Here is a 27413-nt window from a genome sequence, read left to right as displayed (position 1 = left end):
GCCACCAGTGTTCAAGTCTTGGTCTTGATGATGACTGCTGTTTTCAGTGCTTTTCCTTAGCCTGTTGGCTTTAGGTGTGTCAGTCTGTGCAGGGAGGCTGTCTGCTTGGAAGCCCAAACAGTCTGGAAGGCTGCTGCTTCTCAGACCTCTAGCAGAGTTTTCATATTCACCCAGGTTCAACTTCCAGCTGTGACTTGAGCACTGAAATCTGACTAAAATAGGATTTAGACAGTGGCTGCAAACTCTTGAGCCTGTTCTGTTCTGTGAGTGGTGGAGTTGAGAAGAATGCTTGTATCACATGAGCTTCTGCTCAAGCTTCTTCCCAAATGTTTCTCATTCCCAAAGGCACTGCAGTGATCTAACCATTTCTTTTGTGTTTGTGGCTGGGCAGAGTCAAGCTGACCCTCGAAGGCCTAGAGAAGGATGATGATGAGGAGGGCCAGGAGAAGACATCCCCCACTGTCCCACAGAAGATGGCGAACACGGTGGAGTTCTCCATCATCAGTGACAACGACTACAAGTGTCGGCACTCTCAGCCAGACTGTGGCTATGCCCTGCAGCCAGACAGATGGATAGAGTACACAATACAAACCATGGAGCCTGACAACTTGGAGCTAATCTTTGATTTTTTTGAGGTATGTCACTTCCACCCCTAAGAAACAACTCCATTCTGCCTTTTGGTGCTCCAGTCAGTTATTGTGAACAGAACTACTGCCTGATGTTCTTGATCTGTTGGGTTTGTTGACATGAGTATGAGACTGCTGACTCCCAGCCCGTTTATAGAAAGGTTTTTGTGAGCCTTCTTGATGTAGCACAGGAAGCTTTTCACTTCTGCTTGTTTAAAAGTCAGTACAAATTCGACTTGAATCTGTGTGTGTGCAGTATTGCATGCTTTGGTATCAGAGTTGGCTTGATATTAATCCTTTGTCAGAGCTAAGTTATACTTCTCCTGCTTCAACCTGGACAATGTATCTATGAACTGGTTATATTACAATTACTGAATCTAAATTTTTATCTTATAAGCAAAAGAGATTTCTCTGAACTAACTCGTGCAGATTAAAACTGGATTCTCACTACAGTGTCTGTTATTTTGCACTATTTTTTTTCCCCAGAAAGATCTTAATATTGTAAGGTTTCTTTGAAAGTAAGCAACTTACACAGAATAAAGGTTTTTAAGCATTCTCTTTTTGGTCTGAAAATGCCTTTAAGATCACTTACAGTCATAATTGTAAAGTGTCTACACAGTTCCTGAATTTGACTATGATCAAGTGCACATTCTGTGTGTTAGTTCTTCCCTGCAAATGCATACCAAGTTTTTTAGCATTTTAAACATAAATATTATTCCAGTTAATTTTTGTTCTAAACAGGACTTGCGCATTTTGAAAGACAGATTTTTCCATGCATGCTATTTTGTTCTGAAAAGCTTATCAAATGTAAAGGGTGTCAAAGAAAAATGTGAGTTTTGTAGATTTCTGTCAAAATTTTCATTTTCCTGATAGTAATTTGTAACTCACTGTTGCATTAAACTTTTTTAGCTGAAATTAGTGCTTTGGGTAACACACAAGAAACCTCGTGGCCTGAGGAGCAAACAAGAAGAGTTTGTTTAGGGTTCTCACTCCCATCTAACAGCAGGGATTTTGGGTTTTTGTTTGTTCTGTTTTTAGGAAGATTTAGGCGAGAAGGTAGTACAAGATGATGTGCTCCCAGGGCACGTAGGCTCTGCCTGCCTCCTGTCATCCACAATCGCAGAACTGGGGAAGAGTGCTGGAGTTCTTACACTTGCTATTATGAGCAGAAACCCAAGGAAGACAATTGGAAAAGTTAGAGGTACAGTTGATGCTGGCAACAGATGCAGATGATTTTTCTCAAAGCCAGGTGCTGTGTCCTGACATGTGCTGCCTTGCTGTTTTTCTTGCAGTGGACTACATCATTATCAAACCCATCCAAGGATACACTTGTGACATGAAGGCTTCATATGCTAAATACTGGAAACCAAGAACAACTCTGGATGTTGGACACAGGGGAGCAGGGAATTCCACAACAACAGCTAAGTGAGTTGGTTGGCATTTTAAACTGGGGAAATTGATTTGTGTCACTGACTTCAGCTGGAGAAGAGGACAGTTTAAAAAGCTGCATCCCACAGACATTTACTTCAGTATCAAGTTGTGGGTATTCTCTAAAAGAAAAACTTCTGATTTCATTTCTGATTCTCTCAAAGAAAAGCTTCTGATTTGTACTTCTGTTGTTTCAGTTCTGTGCTGTTCTGCATCTAACAAACCCTTTTTCTTGGCTCTTGTTTCAGGCTTGCTAAAGTTCAAGAGAACACCATTGCATCCCTAAGGAGTGCTGCCAGTCATGTATGTACACATATTTTCATACACACAGCACCAGTCTAATGCAAGCTATGTATGCTTAATTTGCATGATTCAATACAGTGAATGGTAATTGCACTGGTGTAAATTAGATAAAATCCCTGTGGAAATTCCCTGAGCTGTGGGAATTTAATAGTAGATTAGATTCTCATTCTCAAGCCCTTTAAAAAAAATCAAAACTTCCATTTATTATATTCTGATGGTATTCTAATACAGGGAGAATTTTAATCTCAACCTTGTACAGAGAATTTGGACAAATGAATACAGTTTTGGCACTGCTGGAGTCTGTCAGCATCCTCTCAGCTGGCAAAGACCTTGCTCTGGCACTGCTGTGTGCTGAAACTTGCTGTGTGAAAATGTCACCTGGGAGCTGAGCTGGTAGAATAAACCAGTCCTTGTTTGGAAAGACTTGAAATCCTAAGACAGAACTTGCAGTTTGGGAGATAATAATAGTTCCATGTGCCTAAATTCTGTGATAGGTGGTGGTCACTTTTATTCCTTCCAGTAATCTTGATAAACTGTTAAAACTGAAAACCGTAGCTGCTAAATTCCTGGTTTGAACAGTAGTTCTTAATCCCTCAGTGAACACTACAGATTTATAGACAGCTTTTAAAGCGCTCACAAGAAATATGCCTTGAGGCAGAAATTTGCTGTCAGGTCATCAGCAGCATCACCAGAGAAGTGCTTTCATCTCTTTACAGATTGAAAAGGCTGAAAGCCACCACTGGAAATATTTCTGCTGAGAAAAGGGCTGAAAAAAACCCCATGTCCTATTTTTCTCTCTGTGCTGATTGAAAAAGTGGGTGTCAGAGTGATAATTGATAAATGGTATTCCTGGAGGCCTTCAAAGGAATGATTTGCAGACAGCCAGTATAAGTAAAAACCTCAAACCTGTTATTGTGTTTCTCTTTCTTGCTGGCCCTCCCTCTTTTCCAAAAGATTTACTTAGAGCTTTTGGATCTTTCTTCATTTTTTTAAAGCCTACCAGAAAATCTTAGAGCTGAAAAGGGCAGGAGAATGCTGAATGCAGCTATTTCTACTCTTGCAGAGGTTTGAACACATTGCTACTGTGTTACTCACTAGTTACAGTACTCACTTCAGCAGTTTGTTCCCTTATGGAATGTCTCCCTAAAGCCTTGGCACTATGGAGTCATCATTTATCTCTTGGTGTGGTGGTGGGGAGGAGAGAGGAAGATGCCTCAAAGTCATCTGTGTTTAAAACATTTATGTCTAAAAATATCATCTTAGTTCTTTCTCTGTAATCAGCTTCACAAGACTTAAATCTTACTGGAGGGTTTACAAGATTAAGCAAGATAGATACGGATATATATATATATATGTCTGTATTATGGTAATTAAGATAATTTGTCATATAATTTTTTCCTCATTATTAACCCATTGCTGAGCATGATTTAACTGGTAACAGCCAGTTGTATTCAACTTCTGCTTGATGTCCAGGAGCTGTGAATACTTGGCAATACTTGCATACAGCTCTGTAGTCCTTGTGCATAATTAGTTAATGGACTTTTTTTTTTTTTTTTTTTTTTCTGTGTATTTTTCAATTCTCTGCAGGGAGCAGCTTACGTGGAATTTGATGTACATCTTTCTAAGGATCATGTGCCTATAGTATACCATGATCTCACATGCTGCATGGCCATGAAAAAGGTAAAGAAGATAATGTCTCTGTTTTATGTATAAATATGCCCATTCTTGAAATGTAAAATGTCAAGCTCTCATAAAAATAATTCAGGGAGTCAAAGGATGGAATGGGAATAAATATGCAGCATTCCTTTGTGCATAGAGCAGGGAAGTTTTTTTCCTTTTGAAGCTGTAGCAGCAGCATTTCAGATGCCTGATTTGGCACTCTTCAAGGCCACATTGTAGTTACTGTTTAGCTTCTTTCTGACTTAAGATTTGGGGAAAAAAAAAAAAAAAAAAGGCAGACAACTCTGCTCTATTCAGTCATGACTATGGGGCTCTCTCATGCTCAGGCCTGAATGTTTGCATTCTGTCCTGCTGTGGTTATCTCCCCTCCTGCTTCTGGCAGTGAATCCAGAGAGAGATTGCAGAGCACACTGCTCTTGGCACTGAGTCTTGTGTCTTCAAGCTCCCACACCCACTGCAGTGTTGCACTTGAGAAGAAGCTTGGTTTTGAACAGCTGTGAAGTGGAAATTGGACCGGGGGGGTGAATATTCAGTGTGTCTTCACTCAGTATTGTCTTAGTGAAGAGGGGAAGTGAGAAATGGACGGAATTTTATTGACACCAGATCTTTGTTTTGGGAGTGGTCTGTATGTGAGTTTTGCACCAGGACATTTATGGGTTTTTTTATTAGTTTCTGAGATGTTGGATAAAGAGCAGTAAACTGAACTACCTTGGAATATTTTTTACTGCATTTCTTCACTTGCAGACATCTTTCCTGACTACATTACCAGTCAAGTTTTTACAGAATAATTATGCTAACGTTTTGAGAAAGAACTTCAAAGCCTCTGACTTGCATGAAGGACCAAACACGTTTTTTGTTAAATTGACATCTGTTTTATACTTTTAAGTGCCTGTGTTGTCTTGTGAAAACTGATCATCTTAATCATAAGATATCACTTGTATCTTTATCAGTAAAATAGGAAACATTAATTGCTTTTAATGCTCCTATATGACAAGTGTGTAGGCTTTTTTGGTGTTTTCAGTGATGCTTAATTATGTGTTGGTTCTCTTCAAAGAAACTGGACACAGAGCCTTTGGAACTGTTTGAGATTGCAGTCAAAGAACTCACATTCGATCAGCTGCAGTTATTAAAGGTATTGTTACCTTGGCTAGTACAATGTGTTGTGTGTAGAATTTCAAATGGTGTATGAAGCCTGGAGGTTTTGGGAGTAACTACAGATGGTTTGGGAGAGCAGAATTTTAAAAATTGTACAAACAGAACAATTAGGTAATTCCAGGAAAAATACTTTTGCTGCATTTTTACAGCTTGGATAAATGTCATTACTTTTATCCTGTAGAAATATGGTATGTCATTTTTAAATGTTAAATGGACTATGTAGAACTGCTCTACCTTCCAAATAGAAGTGGCCTGTCAAGGTAAAAAAAAAAAAAGTCAGTAGAGTGGGCTGCTGAAGACCCTGCTGAGATACCTGCCCTGAGTCAAGGAAACCATCTGGCTGGTCCAACAACCTTATGATTCTTTCTGCTTCAAATTACTTGGTCTGCTCCTTTTTGTGGAGAGAGGATTTGAATAGAGCAGGGGAGTTGGCTGTGTCTGGCCTGATTCTAGCTCAGTATGTGTGACTGTAATATAAAACAGGTCAGCCCTCTGCACTGGATTGAAACATAGAGGAGGGATTAATGTTCAGGCTTCTTCACATCTCGATGTTGAATTATAGTTTTGTATTTGGTTTACCCTTAACATGATTTCTGAATTTTGGGCTTTTCTTGATATCCTTAAAACAAAGTTTGAAAGAAAACAGTGATGTATACTAGTATGTCTTTTATTCTTTTACAAATTACTGAAACTATGCCTATGATATACTTTTAAACTTTAGACCTATTTACAAGCAAAATTAGTTACATTTTACATGTAGGAAGATGTGGGCAGAGTGTTAATGTTGCTCTTATGCTCTTCAGCTGGCTCACGTGACGGCCCTGAAAGTAAAAGATCACAATGGTATGTACTAGTTTGGAGGAGTGCTGGGATTGATTTATTGCCATGTAAATAAAGATATTCTGTGGTTGCAGTTGCTTGTTGTAATCACATTTGTCCTGAACATTTCTAAATGCTTGTGCAGTTAATTTTGTGCATGCTGTAGAGTTCTGTACTGGGAAGGAGGTATCTGAACAGAACTTACTCCCTTCGGAAGCAGGGACAGAAGGGTAGGAGGCAAATATATAGATCAATATATATTTCTGAATAATCACAACAAAATTGCCACTAATGTTTCAATCTTATGCTTCTCCAACTGTGCCTTCAGCTCTTCAGAACTGCTGACAAGAACTTTGGTAACTGCTGTAGGATGTCTTATCAGTGCTGTAAATTTTTGGCCTTAATTATCCCCTTTGTAGGGACAGTAAATTGTCTCACACACACTACCTGTATAAGAAAAGGTAAAATAAAATAAGACAAATAAGGCTGGATAGCCAAGGCTTATTGTGGATGTAATTCACTGAGTGAAGTGATGAGGGATGGGAGAAGCCGTTCTGATACATATTGTGGCAAGGTTTTAAATTCCAAGCCAGGAATTGCCAACACCATCATGGGAGTATGTCAGTGTTAGTGGAGAAGGTGGAGCTGATCAAAAGGGAGACCTGATTGCATTGTTCACTCCTAAAGGCATTATAATTTTGAGCCAGTCTTTTTTGCTGTCATTAATGGGATTATTCTTCTGTTTGTTTTAATTCAATATTTCATATTTCTTTCCAGCATCTTTTAAAGAGGAAGAGAACTCTGCTTTTGAGACTCAGCCATTTCCTTCCCTGCAAAGAGTAAGTGATGAATATGAGCAAGATGATTGGGGAAAAACCTGTATTTTACTTTCAGCTTTGCACACGTAGCAAGGGATACTGATTTTTGGGTTTAGGCCTCTGCTATCAATACTGGAACTGAGAACAGGGGTTTTATTGTTTCACACTGGAGAGTTTTCATTGCTTACAGGTACCAGTCTGTGTTGTGTATTTCAAGCTTCTGAATTCAGGAGGCCAAGCAGTGTAGCTCAGGGTGCTCTCAGTTTTAGAGCTGTTTAACATCTGGGCATTGCCTGTTACAATGCACTGACAGTTGTTTCTAATTTTGAAAGAAACCCCACCTGGCCTTTGGCAGTTCCTCGCAGTGTCTTGGCCATTTCTCAGAGCCAGACACTGAGAAATGTTGAGTGAATTTCCAGTGTGTTCCCATTTAGGACTGGTGTGTGTGAGCTCCACCTTTTGAAATCACCTTGCAAATAATTCTTTACAAGAATTTCACTTGAAAGAACTTTTGTCATCGTAAGGGCAAGCTCCTGGATTTCATATTTATGATGCTTTTTGCATTCAAAAGAACTTCTTGGAGAAAGAAAATCCATTTTTTTAGGACTACAAATGGGGCATTTCCTACCTGTATTAAGGTGAATTGACTCACATTTGTGCCATGTCGAAATCTTGTCCTTAAGATTTTATCCACTTTTATGTATTCATTAGTTTTAAATTGGAGTAGGAAAGGCTGTATATGTGTGTTGTATAAAATGTTAAACATCTAGGGATTTTAATTCTGTTAGACACCATTAACATTAAATTCCAATGTATTCTCCCAACAATTGCCTTCATAGTGTGCTTTGTTGTCCTCCTTTGCTGTGGGGTCTCTTCATAGTGAAATGTTTTTCAGGTCCTAGAGTCTGTTTCTAAAGATGTTGGGTTCAACATAGAAGTAAAATGGATCTCCCAACAAAGGGTGAGTAAACATTCATGTGATCTACTTTGATTCTTGAATACTCTCATGGCTAAAGCTTGTCATTTGATGTGACAATTTATGAGCTGCAAAGGCATAATTTTTGTGGGATTCTGTGCCTTTTGTTTCTTTAATAATGCATTATTCTTAAACTGGGGTATAGTAGCGCCACTCCAACAAATGAACAAACTTTTTAAATGATAAAAAAATACTTATAGGATGGAGTTCGTAATGCAGCTCAGACTGCTTTTGGTTGCAGGCTCTTTTTGAAGTCAACAGATCACAGCAGGGCAGGCAGGAAAATGCAATTCAACCTCTCCTGGCCCAGTGCAGAAGCAACTACACCATGGTGCAGCAATGCAAGCAGCTGCTTCCTTCTAGTCAGCAGCAGCTGGATTGTGCAGCCCTCAGTGCAGAGGGAAATGGTTGGAAAGGCTGGAGTGGGGGAAGGAAGCTGAGGAGAGTGCTAGGTGGGAGTCAGTGTGCTAGAAATAACAGCAGAGAGTAGCTGATACAATTCCTGGGCTTCAGGGGATTCCTTTGTGGTTTTGAAGCTATAATTGGCTTCCTAGGAATGCATTCCTTGCATGGGGAGACAGAATTTTGCAGTGGGTTTTATTGCTGTGAGAATTCAGCTGCACCTCTCAGGCTGTCAGTCCTGGAGAGCTGTAACCAGCATTTAACAGACTGAAGGATTGATTCTGTGCTCAGACTGGCCAGCTGAATTCTCCCTTTGCTCAGGTTGACTCAGAGACCTTTGCTGGTTAAAATAATTTTAGTAACTATTCATTTAAGTGACTCCAACTTCTGGTTTCTTTTTCTAGGATGGACAATGGGATGGCAACTTGTCAACTTACTTTGATATGAACCTTTTTCTAGATATCATTCTGAAAACTGTTTTGATAAATGCTGGAGAAAGAAGAATTGTGTTTTCTTCTTTTCATGCAGATATTTGTACAATGTAAGTTAAGAAGAGAGAAATAATGTACTTTGTTTTTGAAATTGATTTTTATTTGGTAAAATTTTTGTTGTATTTAAAAATACACACCAGGAAATAACAGGTGTTTTGCTTAGACATAAAATTTGAGTGCCAGAATAGTTGGGAACTCAACTGAGACCACTTTGCCATCTGAAATGAGCCAAAAATAAACAGGAGAACAAAGTCATGGTGGATGTTTTTGTCAAGTGCCTTTCTTCTGGATGCTTCACTCTTTCTTAGCACAACAAAAAAGGTTAAGGTTTCTTCTGGTATCCCAAAGTCTTTTCAGTCATAGTTGAGGGATGTGCAAGCCTAATTAGGAACAAATCATCTTGTTACAGCATCCAACTTGAAAAATACTTTAGTAAGGTTAGGGACTCTATATTAACCATATTTATATCATAGATCTAAATGATTACCATCAATCTGTGCATTTGAGAAGCAAATTACAGAATTAAATGGCCTTTGGAGATTATATATATGAGCATTTTGAGGGTGTGAGGCAGAGTTCAACATCAAGCCTGTCTTCCCTTAACCTGTGTGGAATAAATAATCTCCTGCAATGGCAAAAGGAGTCATTTGAGCAGTTTGTCACACAGTTTGATGTTAAACATCTTGCACCAGCTAGAAAACTAGAAGAACATACAGGAAAGAGAGGAATTTCCCTCAAAACAGTGAGATCTAATTTTTATTTTTTCACTTTTTATTTTTTCATTTGCTACTTGTGCATTTTTTTCCTGACAGGATCCGGCATAAGCAAAACAAGTACCCTGTGTTATTTCTCACCCAAGGGGAATCTCAGCTCTATCCAGAGCTTATGGATCTCAGATCTCGCACAACTCCAATTGCCATTAACTTTGCACAGTTTGAAAACTTGCTGGTAAGCTGATAGGTTCAAAATCAAACTAATTTATTACTGCTTGTTTGAAATCTGACATTTTTGACACTAATGCTTTAAATTACAACTAACTTCACAAAAGGCATACACTAATATTGGGTAATTACCAAAGAAAGTCCCTTCCCTTGTTCCAAATGTTTTTTAAGACAATGTTTTTAAAATAACGCTATAAATAAACTCCCCAATTGTACTGAACAATTTTTTATTATTACGGATGAAATGGTAAGGAGCTGTCAGTGTCAAAAGATGAAAAAAGCTGATGTAAATGTTTCAGAAACATGGATTTTAATTGGAGTCTTCTGTATTTCAGGGAATTAATGTGCACTCTGAAGACCTGCTGAGGAATCCAGCCTTTATTACACGGGCCATCTCCAAAGGCCTGGTTATTTTTTCGTGGGGTGATGATGCAAATGACCCAGATAACAGGAAGAGGTTGAAAGAATATGGTGTTCATGGGTTAATATATGACAGGTAATTAGTTGTGGCTTTTAAAAATAATAATCATAGTCACCACTATCATCAGGCTAAGAAACTGTTGTAAATTGATTCTAGTGAAATTTCATGGTGCTCCTTGGTGGTCTGGGTACAGAAAGTACAGGGACTCCATAAACCCAGATCAGTTCCCACTCTTTCAGTTGTAGATATGAAGCAAAATAACTTCTGTTTTTCCTGAGATTAATGTAAATGTAATTTGATTCTTTAAAGAACTAGTGCATGGCATACACATTTAAAGTGCTACTGATATTCATGATAGTAATTTTTACGTTATGTACATGATACAGTGAGGAAAATGTTACTTAGTTGTTTGACTGGAAGTTTCAGCATTCTACATTAAGCTGTGGAAATAGTTAACACAACATTCTGTTGTGCTTCAAAGCTGTGAATTCACATTTTTTTCCTATTAAAATTAGCTTGGAGTGACTCCAGGGCAAACTGCCAAATTATTCATTTCAGGAAGCAGATGTTACATGCAAAAATTCAGGTAGAGACGTCAGAATATTGTGTTAAATATTTGAACAAAAGTGGTGTTGTGTTATTTGGTTGATTACAAAACCCCAAAGTTTTAGATCTTTTGTCTTTGAAGATGAGAAAATCATTATTGTGAGATGAAATTTAATTTGAAAAGCTTTCTTAAACTAAAATTTCTGATAGATAAGGAAGTAATTGGGAAAACATTAAGTGTCACTGAACTTTGAAATTACAGAAGGTTTTCAAACCTTCTGCTTTAGCAAGAGTATTGTCTTTGTATATTGTTTTACCTAAAAAAACCCCCAAAACGAACAAACGAAAAAAAAAAAAAGCAAAGGAAGGAGGATCAATAGTTGTCAAAGGCTCTGTTTTATAAAGTAAAAACTGAAAGTCAGTTTAATCATATCTAGGGGCAAGAAATCAAATATATTTGCTCTAGGCCTTTAGTGTAAAAAAATATAATTAACTCTCTTCAATCTGTTGTTGACTGCTGAGGGTCCTTCCAGGGTGGTGGCTCCATTGCTTCTCTGGTTTTCCAGGGGTGTCACTTCTTGTGTTGTGCAAGGAGAATGTCTCTTATTCATTGGCATTAAAAAAAAGAATAATTAGGTTTTTACCCAGGAGATCAGCTTCAGACAGGAGACACGGGCACCTAAGTCCTGTTTGCTGCCACAGCTCAGGATTGAGACCCCCTTCAGTCAATAAAAATACCTCTGCACTGGAAAGCAGGTGAAACAATCCTCTAACTACATGGTGTGCAATCACAGGGTAATGAGATTTTATTCTGTGGTATGCATAGGTTAAAGGGATCCATTATTGGTGGGCTGTTTTCATCAAACACTGCTGCATAAGGTGTTGGTAAAATGTCTCTTCATCTCATGTCTGCTAATGCAGTCTTCCAGAGTTGTTAGTTATTCCTTGTACAGGAGACAATCACCACTGTGGTAAAACAGTGGGGCAGGTGACAGCCTCATTTCTGACTTCATGTTGCTTTTATTGCTTTAGATTCTCCACACGACTTGAATGTTGTGGCATTTATGTCGAGGCTGCAAGTCAGCTGCATGTCACCTTATGTGTCCTGTTGTACTGTTTGGAGTGTTTTAAGTTGTGGTAGGACAGTAGAACAGCTTTTACTTCACTTTTTGATCACCAGCCAATTCCTTGGAAGGCTGAATTCCCTTGTGGATTTAACTGAACAGAAATTTCTTATCTTTCTTTCACTGTTTAGATCATCTGGATTCCTAATAGTGTTCATCTCTCCTCTCACTTGCCTGCCTCCTCTGTCACTTCCACTTCAACTTCCCATTTTTTGGAGAGGAATACCAATATTAGTATTAACTCCAAACCTGTCATTGCAGGCTTGTCAAGTGTAATTTCTAAATGTAATTTCCCTTTTTATTTTTCTCTAGGCCAAAACAAACAATGAAATGTTCCTTTGCAATTCTTTGTTACTTTTCAAGTTTTACTAATTCTGTGAATAAAATGGAATTCAATCTTAATACAGGTTCAGGATGTGACACTTTGTGAAAGTTGCATCAGAAGTCTCAAAGTGGACATTTTGAAATGCAGGTGGCACCTGCAGATCCTGGAATGCAGGAATGTAAAATCTGGCAGCAAACGTTTCCACTCACAGCTGGAGCTGCTGGCTAAAGAGTGATCAGATAATTTCAGATCATTTGAGGCTTGAAGTTGATATTAAGAATTTAAATAGGTATGGTGTCAGCATCCATATTCTATGCTGTTTGGAGTTTAGAAATAAATGTAAAACTAAAGTTAAAAGGCAGAACTTGAGAGAGAGAGATGTACATGACTGTTCCAGGGTCTAGAAATAAGTAGGGACTGCAGTAATTGGTTTAGTGTAAAGCCATGCTTTTGTTGTGTCCTCAAATTCCAGAATATTTCCAGGGCTGAACTGAGATGATGCTTCTTCCATGGTTTCTGCAGAATTTTTGTTCTCTGGATCTTTCTGGCCAAGTCCAGATACTTGTCAAATATGGTATATTGTGTTGCTCTTTACTAGATCTTTGCTTACACCATGTTAAGTGCTAATTACCTGAATAATCTAGGAAGTGAATAGAGGAATTTCAGTGAATTTTAAGCTGCTTGTATGTGGCACTGAGTTACTTTGTGCCACAGTTATTTCTGAGATTATGACCTGTGTGCATGGAGATTATTTCTGTAAGATCTTTTTTTCCAAACTTTAATCATCCATGTAGAATTGACCAAAACACTGTAACCACTTGTGAAGATGGCAGAAAAACTGTGTCCTGAATACCAAAAGTTGGTGATACCAAGCACTGGGCAAAAAAAAAAAAAGCAGGTAGGGGGGTCTGGCTTTGCTTTGCATGGAGAAAAACCGCAAGACTAAATCTGGGAAGCTTACAAATGCTAAGAATCTGAAAAGGCTGATCTCAGTGGGGCAGAGAAAAGAACACAAGTGCACTCCTTCCCCCCATCCAGGCCTTTCTCCACTTGGGCTGCAGGTTATTACATACACCCAAATCATTAATCCAAACAGGTGTTCTGGGATGCTGGGATGGTATTCTCCTATATTTTTATGTTCAACTACTATCCATCTCAGTGTTTAACCAAATTACTTGAATTAAAAGGGCAGCCTCTACTGAAAGGTGCCACGTCTGCCTTCAGGCTTTTATTTGGGTTATTAAACAGGAAAGTACGTCCTGTGCATGACTGGGTATCTTCTGTCTGCACAGAACTCTCATCCTTAAAATGCTTTATTTGTCTGATGTTTAGATCTTAATAAGAGAAGAAATTTTCAACCTCTTGTGAAATTCTCTGGCTCAGTTAAAATGTTGATTCTGAGAGCAGGATTTCTGAAGTGATTGATCTGGTGTTTTTCTCCTGGATAGGCTTTGTAAACAGTCCAGAAAATATTTCTGTATTTGAATATACTTAGCTCTAAGAACAATGCAGCCTTGTCTTTTTAAACCTGCTGGCCGTGTATTAAATACCAATGTGGAGAGGGGTGAGTGCTGGCTTACAATTGCATCATCTTTTCCCATTCACTTTACTTGATATGAGTTTTGTTTGTTGAGCAATACACAGAAGTGCATAAAAATACTAAATCAGTATTTCCCAAACATGGATGCTGAGAGCTTTGTCTGAACACCACAGTTCCACAGGCTGCATGTTGCATTTGCAGGCAAAAGCTGTGCTTGACTGGTATTGGTAACTTCCCAACATTTTCACAAATTCAGCTGGCAACCAAATCAAAAGCATTTTAAACACTTCTCAGAAGCAGAAGACTGCTGAAACCTGGGCTGCCCTGTTTGCCTGAAACTGCATGTTACTAAATAACAGCATGGATATGTGGAGGAAGTGTAGTATAAGTTGGTTTATAATCTACTCAGTGATTAAATGAATATGTTATGCAATGACAAGTTTAAGTCTTCCCTATTTTGTGAATAAGAAAAGTGAAAAGCTTTATTTAAAAACATGAGCGTGAAAGCACTATTTCAGTGCTGCTGCCTCTTGTCTTGTATGTGTTTTCAGAGGTTGCAAAACACCCTTCAGGAGCCAAACACATCAGTTTTACACCCACTGCGGAGCCCTGCAATGCCCTGCAAGTCTTTTGTAGAACGTGCTTGCTTGAAAAAGTAATGTTTAAAGGACTTGCTTATTAATGGAGAAGCTTTGGTGGCTAGTTACTTCCAAATAATTGTCCTCTTGTAGAATGGAGGATAAGGAGATGAGAATTTATTCCTTATCTTTACAGTGAGTTGGAAATAATTAGAGAAGTACTGGAGCTCTGTTGATGGTGTACTTCTGTGGACCCAAATAAAAAATAGGGCCAGGAAATTCTGAAGTTTTGCTTTGAGTTGTCTTCTCTGCCTTTGGTTTAAAAGAAACTATGCACACATTGGAGTGAGCTGGGTCTAGTGGGCAGCTTGAAAGGAGCTTGGAGGGTTGAATTCATCCAGAATCTCAATTGAAGTAATTTAGAATGGAGCAGGAATTAAAGAGTTTATATTTGTAGTAAAGAACTAGTAATAAAATACTTGAGCCAGAAGCTGCTTAGAAACAGGCTTAGCCATGTCCTAGGAACAAGGGGCTTAGAAGAATCATGCTTTTGCTGTTCTAGTGTCTAGCTGATGGGAAGGGCTGGAGATTCTTAGTTCCTTGTGTGTATTTTATATAGAAAACTATCCTCAAGTTTCATTGTTTTGTCTGGAACTCCAGGAGAATTCATAAGGTGTCGCTGAAGAAAGCACAGGAAGGAAGGAAGGAAAGAAAGAAGGTAGAGCTGTTATTTTGCAGAAAGCTTCCATTGGGCAGATTTGGTGCCTAGTTACTTCCAAATAATTGTCCTGTTGTAGAATGTAGGATAGGGAGATGAGACTTTATTCCTTACCTTTACAGTGAGTTGGAAATAATTAGAGAAGTACTGGAGCTGTTATTTTGCAGAAAACTTCCATTGGGCAGATTTGGGTCATATCTTAGGCCTGTATTGGATTATAAGTGCTGTGCAAGTAATTTAAATGCTGTGCCTTCTGTTTGAATTTCATCAGACTGGACAGCATCTATCCTCACTTCTTGGAGAATTTATCCTTTATCTGACTGTGATCCATACGAATATTTCTGTGGAAGTGTTTCCTCACTCGAGTCCCATTATTGTACCCATCTTGGAGCTGCCTGTTGGTTTTGGTGTCACCAGCAATTCGCAAGTTGCCTTGTCAAGTGAAAAGGGCACTTTGCACTCTCTCACATCAGCACTACATTGTTTTGTTAGTGGCATTGCTTCCTTCTGGGCATAACTTGAAAATGTGTGAGAGACAAAAGATGATGAAATAAAAGCAAACGACTCTCTTGGAGGAATCATTAAGTGAAGTATGAACATTTTTAAAGACCAAGGCAGAGGCCATGGTCATTTCTTGCAGAAGTTTTCATTTGAAGGAGATAAACCTGGAGATCTGCAATACCTGGAACTGTGTATGTGCAACAGCTAAAAGTGAGAGCAGTTGGTGCCAGGATTCAAATTTTGGATATAAACATGCTGATATTACAAATAAATGTTGAGAAATCAAGGTATATCCTTGTTGCAATAGGTGCTGTACCCGTGTTAGGTTACAGGAGCACCAATGCTTTTTCTTTGTAATGAATTGCACCAGAGTAGTGTTTGAGTTTGCTCAGTGCTTACACTGTCACTCAAAATGTGCTTTGAACAATCTGGTGTGATGCTGACACCTCAAGTCCTGCAGCTTTGTTTACATGTGTGAAAAGAAGAAAGTGTAGAGAGGATAGACTGTTGAAAGTAGTGTGGATGGTTAATTTGCATTAGGTGTGGAGAGAGGTCAGATTTTCTATTTTTCACTCTTCACTTAATATTGTGCTAATTATGCTAATTTAGAAAAGAAAAGGTTCTGAACTGGGGGGAGGTGAAATACTTCTTGAAACAGTAAGTATGCACTCCATGCAGTATTATGTGCAAGCAGTATATCAAAGTCTGTTCAGATAATCTCAGGGCTCCAAAATTCCTTATTCCTTTGAACCTTGCAACTCTGCTCTTGTTTCACTGCTTTGTGCCACTTGTAAAACCACATTTGTCAGGACATTAAGTGAGTAGATTTTTAGTGTATCCGCTGAAACACTAACTAGTCTGTGTAAAGGGAATACCATTTTATATTGTGACATGAGCAGCAAAACTCAGGGTACTAACCCCCAAACAAACTGTCTCTGGGACCTAATTTTGTTCTGGTAAGGAAAAAATCCCAGGTGCTTCATCTGGTTTCCATTTCTGTGCACTGCTAGTTTAGACTGATCAGTGTTTTTTCTTTTCTCTTTTATTCAGGATATACGACTCAAATCCTGAACAACCAAATATATTCCAGGTGGAGCAGCTGGAACGTCTCAAGAACGAACTGCCAGAGTTGAAAAGCTGTGTGTGTCCCTCAGTTAGCCACTTCAAATGCCATCAGAGTTACCTGGATGAGAAAGCTATAGATAACTTGAAGAGTGTTGAGATGCAAAAGGACTAATTTTAGGTAGAATACTGTTTTGTATCTATAGGATTTTCACCATTGGAATAGTTCTGTCTAAGCTTTCAGGTTGGTTTGTTTTAATTTTAAGTCTTCAAATAGCAATAACTGTGTTCCTCCTTCCTAACAGTTCTTAGTAAAATTTCAAACAATGTTAAAATACTCAGCCAGTTATAGTTACTGTTCCAATTTAAATATACAGTTTTAACTTCTTCCTCAAGTAATCTCAAATCTTGAAAAAGAAAATTATCGCTAGGGCTTTTTAAAAAAACCAAAATCGATTAAACAGTCTCAGTAGTGAAAGCTCAGAAACGAAACTGTAGAGAAATTACAATAATCTGATATGGAATGTGCTGAAGATTTGTTTGATTTTGATTTTACTTACAGGCTGACAAGCTGTAGCATTTATCTGACAGCAGGAAATTGAGAGTGATTTTATGGTACATATAAATAGACCTGGCCTATAAAAAGATCTGAACGAATTGGTACCTCATGTATATGTATTTGCACTGGTAGATCCTCCTGTACAAAGCTTCGTGCCATTTTAAAATATTTATTTTTTTTAGCAAACTGCAGCTCATTTTCCTCCACTTCATTGGACATTCAGGCTGCTGCCTTTGTTTCCTCAGCTCTCAGTTCAGTGGTACAGTGCACAGCAATCAGGGGGGAACCATGAGCACAGGTTTTTCTTTAATCTCACACAAGCCTGCTTGACGTTTAAAAACGTTGCTAATAATCTTAACATTACAGAATTACAGTAACATCTTCAGTGGTGGAGAATCTTCTTACACAGTAACCTTAATGAACAGAGTATGTACCTTGCACAAACTCTACAAAAATGCATGCTTTATCTATTAAGCATGAAATTTAGGTGTTTGCTGAGGTCCTTGCATCTTTATGGTGCTAGTTATGTGTGAAGGGTGCAAGGACCAGCTCAACAACTTAATCTCCTTTGCCTGAGAAACCACGAGCCTGTTTGTCACAAACATTTGGAGAAGAGGCTACACCACACGTGGTTTGTCTTACTTACATAATGCAAGCTACTGGCTTTTGTATTTTACAGGATTTTCAGCTTTTACCATGGAGCAAGAATCCCAAATGTACTGAATCCAGATAATCAGTATTCTGTTGGCTGGTATCTATCCTCTGTAATTTATTACAAAGTCATAGTTTAGAGTTCTTAATAGATAAGTATGCATGTCCCTTCTCCTCCTCTTCTCCTGTTGCAGGTCATGCCAACACAACAGCTGTAACTTTCTACTGAAGTGTTAATGTATAATAAGAATGGAAAATATTTATTTTTTTCTCTTGTAAATTGACAATGAAACCAATAGTATGTACTATATTCTTTATATTCAGTCATTGCTACATATAGAACCGATTGTACAAAGAGTAAAGCCATTGCAAATAAGTGCTTGAGCCTGCACTGCTGAGCAGTTTGAAACAGCTTGTTTTGACTTGTGCATTTTAGTATTTAAAGTTTGTTTGTCCTGCACAAACAGCACAATAGTGATTAGGTATCTGGAAGCCTTCTTTTATTAAAAAAAAAAACCCAAACAAAAATGCAGAAACCCTAAACAAAACTGCAAGTGTGTGAGCTGTGTTTTTGAGAAGGGGAGGGGGCACTGAGCCAGAATCTTGGCATCAGGGACCTGTGGCTGTTACTTGGTACATTCCTCACCTATGTGATTAATCCTTAAACTTTATTTTTCTTATTTTTTCCCTCATTTTTTGTACCCTGTGGGATCCTTTTGCCAAGTCTTGAGGGCTTTGCCAACTGACACTCAGCTCCTAGCAGAGCTTGTGTCACTGCTTGTGGAAGCTGGGCAGCACAACCACAGAGATGTGCTGTGCAAAGGGGGTTTCAAAGCTGTGCTGTGGGAAGCTCCCTGTCAGAATAACCCCAGTGAGATGCTCAGGAGAGCTTAGGCACCTTTCAAATCTTATTTCCCAGCCTTCAGTGCTCAGGGAGCACTTGCTGTTCTGTTTGAGGGGAGTGGGGGTGGAAATAAAGCCACCCACTGTGATGATCTTCCAGGACAGTTTTGAGCAGTGTTAATGTTGGTGTTTTCTTGCTGACTCCCTTTTTACTGAGCGAGTTGTGTCAGCAGCTCCCTCCAAACCTGAGGGGCTTCACCAGCTCTCCTGCTGTGCCAGTTCTTGGAGCTGAGCTCACAGCTTGGCCCAGCTGAGCAGCTGTTGTGCCACAGCCACTGGCATTGCAGATGGGACAGGAGGGAAGCAAAGAGCAGGAATTTGGGATCTGGCAGGGGAAGCTTTGGAGTGTTTGTTGGAGAGCAGTGTGGGCCAGGGCAGAGATGGCTCTGCTCCAGCCAACGGATACCTACAGACTTTTAATCCAGAGCTGCGTGAGCTGTAGTAGGGAAGACAGAATTCCTCTCTTGATTTTTGGAACGTTTCCTTTTGGCCTACTCAAAGACAGGGCTCTACATCTACAGTATTTATTGGTTGCTGAATGACACTCCCACTGTGTGCCATAACTACCATGGACAGTGAGTGTGGACTGCTCCAGCCAGCAGCACACCAGCTCTGCTGCCCTGGAAGACATCTGGGATGGACAGGACTCAGTCATTTACTAAATCCATTTAATACAGCCACAGGACAGCCATTGACTGTGGAAACTATTCCTTTCCCTTTGTATATTTACGTATCCATGTGTGGATGGAGCTGGGCATGACGGAGCTGGTGTGTTACAATATGCAGTAGCAACTTTCCACCTGGGAAGTTTGGATCCTACCTCCAGAATTTCTCCAGATAACTGGGTCTTCACTTCTTTTCTGTCACATAGATCTTGTACCTTAAGTGTGAACAGGCAGCAAAAATCCTGGCTGAGGAAACTCTTGCTGGCTCCACATTTGTCTCACACTCCTGGAATTACATCCCACTTTTCCTTCTCAGCTGCATCCATCATATCAATGTCCCAGAACCCAGCTTCCAAGCTTTGAACAGCCAATAACTGTTTCCATACAGTTCTTAGAAAAAAAAAAAAAAAAAGCCAGCCCTGGCCTTCCTCTTCCAGCCTGTAAACTGCACCACATGCAGCTCTTTGCTCTTTCTTTTCACTGTGTGTGCCCTCAGATTTTCTCACAGAATCTATGTCCAAAATTAAAAACCTCCCTCAGCTGCTCCCACAGAGAAGGTCCTGGATAAAAGAGCCAGTGCTGGACTACACCTTTCTTGTGTAAACTGGACTGAGGTAATTCACTTTCCCTTCCTTAGGGTCCAAACCTGAAGCCCTCTTCCACCTGCTCCCAATAAAGGTGCCAGGACATAAAAGGTGTTGGCTTTTACCTTCCCACTGTCAGCATTCAGAAATCCAACCTATATCCCTGTGTACTTACTAGACAATTAAATGTACTGTCATGCTGCCTCTGAAACCCAAAGGGCAGATTGGAAGTCAAAAGTGTCAGGACAAAAAGTCCTGGCAAAATGTGCCAGGACAAAAAGAAATACATTCATTTTGGAAGGCAAGCAGCTCTGCCCAGTGTTCCTGGTGCAGATTAGAGGCTCCCCAGGGGAGGTAAAGGCCAGCACTTGTTCTCTTTCATGCTCCTGTGTGGGAGCAAATCCACTCCTCCCAGGAGCCCTGCACCAAAATTTGGATGCTGCCTCCAGTGTGGAACACATCCACCAGGGACTGCTCTAACACAGAAATTCTCTCCAAAGAGCTGTTGCTGGTTTGTGCCTCCTCAGGGCTGCATCTCCTGCACCACCACCCATGGGGTGAGGTGCTTTCCTTAGCAAACAGAGGCATCCTCATCCTCTTTCTGGATTTTGGACATTGTATTTGGATACCAGCCCCAAAACTGTGTATGTCCAGGGATGTCTTTCAGAGAGACCTTTCCAGAATAGAAAGCTCTTAGTGGTTTATACCTCCCCAGGGAACCCTGTCATGTCATTCTTTTCTTTCAGCACCTGACAAGGACAAGGAAGAAGAAATGACTGTTTCGTTTACATTGACAATGATAGTGATTAGATGAACATGTAAAAGGACAAAAATTCAAAATGACAAATGACAATCTGATCAGAATTGTTTTCTACACAGTGAGGCTTCTCATACAGTGCTTTATATATTGCACCAATAATACAGCTAGCTTAATAACTATCAAATAGAGATTGATGTTAGCCATGGCACTGACCATGGGCAAGTCTCTCACTCAGCCTCCAGAGGTGTCCCTGAGGGATGTTTCCCCTCAAGGGAAGGATCTTCAGGCATCTAAAGGAGTTACACTGGGAAAACCGGGTGTGGTCTTTTGCAGTATGAAGAGGTTTTGCACTTTTGCACTTTTTGGCCTCAGCTTCTGGGGTTCTTAGGTTTTTGCTGTGTGTTCAAATGTGTTGACAGGGAGTGAATGAAGAAAATTTGATGAATCCATATGAAGAAGAAAGGGAATGACTTGCTCCCATGGACTACAGACAAAAAAAAAAAAAAAAAACCAAGCAAACAAAAAAAAAACGGAGGTGAAACTGCTTGGGAAGTCTCATAGTTTCAGGTCATTTGTGTTCCCTTGGCATTTCCAATCTCCTCCCGAGATGATGGAGGTGGTTTGCCCTGCAGTTTGATTGACACCTCAGCTGGGTGTCTGTGGGCACATGTCACACCCTGGTGTCCTCTGCTGTGACCAGCTCGGCTGTGCTGGCTTACTGTGCAGTGAAAAGGGGATGTGAAGCTGTCCCGGTGGATGGGCACAGGTGTCACCCCGGTGTCACTGAGCCCTGCCCGGTTCGCTCAGGGGACAGCCGGGCCCTGCTGCCACCGCCCCGGGGCTGCCCCTGCAGCTCCCGGACACCTCCCATGTGACTGCAGGTCACAGGGTTTGGCCACACCTGTGCCACTCACAGCTGTCCTCAGCTGTCAGCAGGGAGGAAAGAGAGCAGAACGGGAAGGGGAGAAAAGGAGGAGGAAAGGAGAGCAGGAAGGGGAGGAAAGGAGGAAGAGAGAAGAGGGAGAGGTGAGGAGGCTGCGTTCAGCACTGAGGAGCAGAGTGGCCCAAAATCGCCGTGCCAGAGGCTTCCAATGTCCTCCTCAACCTCCACCAGCACTTTGCCCAGCGGCCTGGCCGTCCTGACCACCTTCCCAGATGTGCTCTTCATCCCTGAAATGGTGAGTGCTGACCTGTCCTTTGGGGAGGGCCGTGCCTGCTGCTCGGGCACTCGGGTTATGCTGCAGGTGTCTGCGGGGTGACACCTGTCCCCAAAGTCGTGGCTCAGGACCCACGAGGAGCTGGAGGCAGCTCATCCTCGGAGAAAATAACAGAGCTGTGAGGCTCTGAAGCTCTCCTTTAGTCTGTGGTGGGATTTTCGGGGTGCCTTTGGAAAACATTGTGATTTCCTGCTGAAAGCTCGGCTGGGTTGCTGGTGGGTTTAAAGCAGGTTGCCAAAGGGAGCCGGTTAATGAACAGGGCGGTGGTTTTGGCGGACAGCACAGGCAGAGGGTGAGCTGTGAGCTGCTGCCTTGGAGCAGGGGATCGGGGCCGGCCGAGGGAATTGTTTGCAGCAGCAGAGCCCAGGGGCCGAGGCTCCATCGCCGCATTCCCAAGCCGCAGGTGCGGAGCGGCTGCTCCGGGGCGTGTGCCTGAGCCAAGGGGGAGCAAACACCTTGTAACTTCTTTCCACACTGTAACTTCACTGAGCACGGCGAGATCGTAATCTTAATGGGACTGGCGCATACGGCTAAAAGCCTTTGCTCTGCGCATGTTATAGGATACAAAGTCTCAACTTGAACCTTTTCCTGGTGTCCTCTACCCCACTCCCCAAACGCGCTCTCCTCTCAAGAGCTTGGGAGGCTTTTTTTTCCAAATTTTTGTACGTTTTGGTCCAGCATTGAAAGCTCTGGCCGAGTGTTGTAGGATGGCATCCAGATTATTTCATGCTAAAACCTTCAGCTTTGTCATCTGGCACCAAACCCTTTTCTGTCACCCAGCTTGGTCCACACCCCTGGGATTTCCAGCATTTTCTTCCTTCTCTGGTGAGAACAGTGTAGCGAGGAGGATGCAGAGAAAGGCTTTCCTTCAGCGCTCTGCAGAGCTGGGGTCTGCCTGAGAGAGAGGTCCAGCTGTCCTGCAGCCACGTGAAGGAGGACTGTTGGATACTAACATTTCTAACTAACAGGACAGGACTGCTGGGAGATGTTCCTCGAGCTTTTATTGCAACATCAGCCTCAGTGCAGGGCGACACAACTGAAAGATGGCAACAGCTCATGTCTTGCCAACAGCAGCCAGAATTCTCTGTGTTATAAGGCTGTCTATTGCAAATTGTTAAGAGCTCACAGGCATCTGCATAAACTGATCATTAAAACTACACCTATACCTTATATCTAACAATAGGTGCTTGTTTCATATTCTTTTGCTGTTCAGGAACTTTTTATACTCTTCTATAAACAAAGCACAGAGCTTTATTATTAAACTTGTCTATTATCTTGCTTAACATATTTTTCTACTTGCTAAGGCCTAACTCTGCACAGCACAAAAACACAGTTTTATTTTTCCATGTCCTCATTCTGGTACCTTTTTAACTTTAGGCCTACATCTGCACTGCTGTGAGAATTTTCTGCCCTTTTTATTTCTCACAGAGGATGTTGAGTGACTGTGGAGGTTTTGGCTGCCCAGACATCCTCTGAGTTGCCACTGAGCTGTGTTAGTCCTGGTGCTGAGCCTGCTGGTGGCCTCAGCCAGCTTATTCCCCTTGAAGTGTTTGTTGGCAATCCCTGTCTCCAGGGGATTTGGCAGGGCTGAAATGAGCACCCTGTCCCTTGGTTTGGGTGAGATCTGGAAATGTGCATCCCGAAGGAATGCTTCCAGGAGCCACCCAGGAAGTAGGAATGCTGCAGGACTGGATTTCTCCATCTCCAGGAAGACTCTGGGCTGTGCAGCTGTGTGACCTCTGCTGTGTACAAAGGAGGTGGCTGCCCTGAATCACAGCATTCACAGGGATAAAAAGAGTTTCTCATTCCTCAGTGGAATTTCAGGTTGCCTACCAAGATGGTAACAAAACAAAATAAAATAGGCATTTTAAATGCTAAGGCAGTTGTGAAATTTTCAGATGATCCTACCTGTAGCTCAGATGATTGCCACATTTGCATGGGCTGATGAAGAGCCACTATTCTGAATTTGTGAGGCTCAGTTTAATCCTTGTAATCTATTTAATTTGAAGAACTTTCTGCACATATGGACACCCAGATCTATGTGGAGCAGCTGAAACAAGCTGAAAGCAGGTATGTTTGCTTTGTAAAAGCTATTTAAAGGACAGATTTTTTTTCATAGACTGCTGTCCACATCCTGCTGTGAGTTATTGACAGCCTCTCAATTCTTCCTTACTTTTTATGAGTGTTCACCATAAAACCAGAGTCAATAATCAAACCACGTCAAACAGACTTTTCCGGGTGAGTAACCACAGCCTGCAGGAAAGGGAGATGGTCAGTGGTAGGAATTGGGCTGTGGTGCTCCTTTCCCCAGCCTCATATCTCACCATAATCTGTGCTTGACTTTAATGGAGCAGCCATAGCTTCCCCCCCCAGGATTTTTAGCTGCAACAGACTCATTTTGTCAGCACATGAGTGATTAAAAGGACTGGATTAGTGTTCAAGTGTCAGCCTTTGGTTTTTACGAGAAGGACCAGAACAGCAGCACTTTGGAAACCTGATTTTCACTCAGGATCTCAACCACATAATTGATGTAATGTGTCAATTTGCATGATGACACCAATGAACTCTCCTACAGCTGTGGGGGTGACACAAAGGATATAACATTTTCTGAGTTACCATAAATCAGAAGCTGGAGCTTTGGAGCCAGCAAGGCTCTCCTACCTTTGGACATTTGCCTGAGTCCCACACTGCCTGGTGGTGAGGGATAAGTCCCCACTACAGCACAGTGTGGGTTCAGCTGTGGAGCTCCTTATCACTCGATATTGCACAGACTAAACTTTGCACAGGTCCGAGAACAACTGGGCTGATTTGTGGCACAGAAAAGCTACTGAGAACTGTCCAAAGGCACCTCTTGCACTCCAGACATCCCACAACACTGAGCATCCTGCTCCCATCCTCTTGTGCAGGAGTCTGCTGGTGAAGGGATGGAGCCTGGGCACAGTTGTCCCTGTGTGCCACCAGAAAACCCCAAGGCTGGCTGAGGTTTCACCTGCTCCCACACCAGCAGCTCTGGTGTAGCCAATGATGGATGATCCAAAGAGCTGGAGCAGCAGTTCAATTTTCGTTTCCCAAGCAGGAGCTAGGAGCCTCAGGCTCATTTCCCCTACCCAGAGTCAAACCTCTCCTCAGCTGTTCTGTCCTTTCAGAGTGATATTTGCACGTGGCCTTTGTGAGGGCAGGGTGTCTGTGCTGTTTGTGGAGGTGAGCAGGGTTTCACACTGCTCCTGGCAGGGATCTGAGTGTGAAGCAAACACACCTGTCCTACATCATCCTCCCTGTTCATTAAACCAGCCCTCAGCAGGGCCTGCAGCAGCCTCCTGAGCAGGGGGTGTAGGGAGGCTGTGAGTGGCAAGGGCACCAGGAGGCAGAGCAAAAATGAGGAGTTTTTTGGGGTCAGGATCAGTGGCAGATGCTCCCAGCTCAAAGTGGAGGCTGAGAAGAAATCATGGGCTGTTGCCATGTGCAGTGCCAGAGACGTGTGTGGCTTTTCCCTCTGCTCTGGATGAGCCACTTTACCACACACTCACCCTGTCCCCCCACTTTGACTTGCAGATCTTTGGGGGCCTCGTGTGGATCCTGGTGGCATCCTCCAAGGTCCCAGACTCCATGCTGCAGGGCTGGGTGATGTTTGTCTCCGTGTTCTGCTTCGTCATGTCCTTCTCCCTGCTGTGCCTCTACCTCTGCGGGGCTCACGGCGGCGGCGGCAGCTGCTGGGTCACCTTGGTACGTGCCTGGGACACAGCCCAGGGCTCTGCAGGGCAGGGGGCTGCTGCTGCACCCCAAACTGCAGCCTGGGGGTGGTTCTATGGGCAGTGTCACCCACTGGGAGGTTGGGACAGGTCTGGCTTCTTTTTCTCTCCCCAGGTTGGGATTAATACACAGGAAATGTGTTTGGGCTTGGATATTTATTATTTATCTATTTACAGGCCCATGAGCTGTGAGCACTAACTAGGCAAGTTAGAGAAATGAGGTAAAATGGAGTACCTCTACCTCTACCAGGTCTTTTCAAGGGCAATCTGTCCAATTATGAAATGCCACCTAAGTTATTTTCACTTTAAACCAAATAACAGACTGCTTGAAGTCGGCAATGCGGACCCCATCACCCAATTACAGAAAACTGCCCAAACCCACGAAGAGGCCCCCAAATCCTTCATCTTGCCCCACACACGTTACTACACCCTGAGCCCCCAAACCCTCAGTTTCCAGAACTGCAGCAGGAGGTGACTGTGTGACCCTTGTTCCCCAGGATTTCATCTGCCACGACGTAGCAGCGCTGTTCTACCTCAGCGCCTCTGTGCTGGAAGCCTATGCCACCTACAGCTTCCACGAGCTGTCTTCACTGCTGGCCCAGGAGTACAGGGAGAACATTGCTGCCGTGGTGAGTGCCTGCCTGCAGGGCAGGGGACAGTAGCACCTGGGTCTGCAGTGCCCTCAGGAGCAAATCCCGACTTGCACCAACAATTTGGGGAGGGGACGGAGAAACCACGGCAGCGTCACCTGTATGCGGGTGTCCCCAGACTTGTGGCACATCACTAAGCGTGTGCTCAGTGCTGGAGTGGCACCAAAATTGACTGGCTGCTGTGTTCTTCCATCCCAGGTGTTTGCATTCGTGGCCACCCTGCTTTATGTGATCCACAAGGTGTTCTCGCTGCTGAGGTGGAAATCATCCTGAGAACGAGCCCAGGAACGACGACTGCCTTCTCCAGGCTGGGGTTGGGGTTTGTTGTTTAATTTGTAGCCTACAAACAAAGCAGCTTTTTATGTGGGGTCTTGGTGATGAGGACAAGGAACCTGCCAGAGAAAGGAATATCCTCACACAATCTCTTTCCCTTCAGTATCTTACAGGCTGGGGAGAGTTTGATGCTGGGGCCAATATAATAATAAAAAAGCCATCCAGTTTTAAAAAACATAATATAGTTGGGTTCAAAGGGCCAAAATATGTTTTATGTGTCCAGGGTTGTTAGTGGTATCGGGGAAAAGTGAACAAGCACCAAGGAGCACATGTGTGCAACTGTGTCATTTTAATTGCTGTGTGCCCTTTTAAGTCTGTTTCCCCCCCTAAAACTGCTGCACAAATGAATATTTCCATGCAGTTTCTGAAAATGCCTTCTCTGACTGGCCCTGAGCAATGGGGACAACATTTAACTCAGCTCAGGAGCAGTGTGGATCTCTGCAGATCCTGAAGGTGCTGCTGAATTCTGAGGCACACCAGGAATTACCTCTGCCTTTGATCCCCCCACAAAGCACAAGCTGGAAGGGGCCCAGCAAGGCTGGAGGAGAATTCCTGGGGTGATCAGAATCCACTCCTGCTTTTGGTGAATGGCTGCTCTCTCACGGTGTCACTAATAAAGATGGGGTTGCTGCGATCTTGAGAACAGTTTTTGTGATTTTTGAGAATGGTTTTTGTGATTTTTGCTGCTCTTTTTACCCTTTGCTGCACCTAGGCACAGCCTCAGGAGCTCTGCACCCTGAGAGGGCAGTGGCTCCACAGGGTTTGAGTGAGTGCAGCTCAGGTGCCAGCTGGGGTTGAACCATGACAATGAATTAATTGGAATGGGGTTCAGACCCAGGAAGGGACGCTTTCAACAAGTCAGAGGTGCCTAAAAAACAGTGCTGTCAA

General features: G+C 42.1%; 2 protein-coding genes across 5 annotated transcripts in view; both read left to right on the top strand.

The window, feature by feature from the left end:
* Nucleotides 1-18040, top strand: part of GPCPD1 (glycerophosphocholine phosphodiesterase 1) — a 41120-nt gene extending 23080 nt beyond the window's left edge. For 2 of the 3 annotated variants that reach the window (XM_066316444.1, XM_066316445.1), the window contains exons 8-20: nucleotides 392-635; nucleotides 1665-1827; nucleotides 1919-2051; nucleotides 2303-2357; nucleotides 3945-4037; nucleotides 5092-5169; nucleotides 5996-6035; nucleotides 6789-6850; nucleotides 7725-7790; nucleotides 8612-8748; nucleotides 9511-9646; nucleotides 9975-10135; nucleotides 16443-18040. In XM_066316444.1, coding sequence (XP_066172541.1) covers nucleotides 392-635; nucleotides 1665-1827; nucleotides 1919-2051; nucleotides 2303-2357; nucleotides 3945-4037; nucleotides 5092-5169; nucleotides 5996-6035; nucleotides 6789-6850; nucleotides 7725-7790; nucleotides 8612-8748; nucleotides 9511-9646; nucleotides 9975-10135; nucleotides 16443-16629 — 1555 coding nt within the window. In that variant the 3' untranslated portion in view covers nucleotides 16630-18040. Of the gene's footprint in view, nucleotides 1-391; nucleotides 636-1664; nucleotides 1828-1918; nucleotides 2052-2302; nucleotides 2358-3944; nucleotides 4038-5091; nucleotides 5170-5995; nucleotides 6036-6788; nucleotides 6851-7724; nucleotides 7791-8611; nucleotides 8749-9510; nucleotides 9647-9974; nucleotides 10136-12849; nucleotides 12979-16442 lie in introns of those variants that run through there. The other variant, XM_066316446.1, reaches the window with a different exon arrangement.
* Nucleotides 18041-21097: 3057 nt separating this feature from the next.
* MAL (mal, T cell differentiation protein) lies at nucleotides 21098-27168 on the top strand. Of its 2 annotated transcripts, none has more exons than XM_066316454.1 (4): nucleotides 21098-21754; nucleotides 25346-25516; nucleotides 26040-26171; nucleotides 26391-27168. In XM_066316454.1, exons 1-4 carry the CDS (start codon nucleotides 21668-21670, stop codon nucleotides 26463-26465), a joined length of 465 nt encoding a protein of 154 aa, XP_066172551.1. In that variant the 5' UTR covers nucleotides 21098-21667; the 3' UTR covers nucleotides 26466-27168. The 2 variants fall into 2 exon arrangements, with proteins under 2 accessions (XP_066172551.1, XP_066172550.1); XM_066316453.1 differs by having other exon boundaries at nucleotides 21638-21754; nucleotides 23803-25516.
* The last annotated feature ends 245 nt before the right edge of the window (nucleotides 27169-27413 follow it).

This window comes from Sylvia atricapilla, chromosome 3 (genome assembly GCF_009819655.1).
Source record: "Sylvia atricapilla isolate bSylAtr1 chromosome 3, bSylAtr1.pri, whole genome shotgun sequence".
In the NCBI taxonomy this organism is placed as follows: Eukaryota; Metazoa; Chordata; class Aves; order Passeriformes; family Sylviidae; genus Sylvia; species Sylvia atricapilla.
The sequence above is the reverse complement of the archived record's forward strand: the minus strand, read 5'-3'. Positions and strand labels throughout refer to the sequence as shown.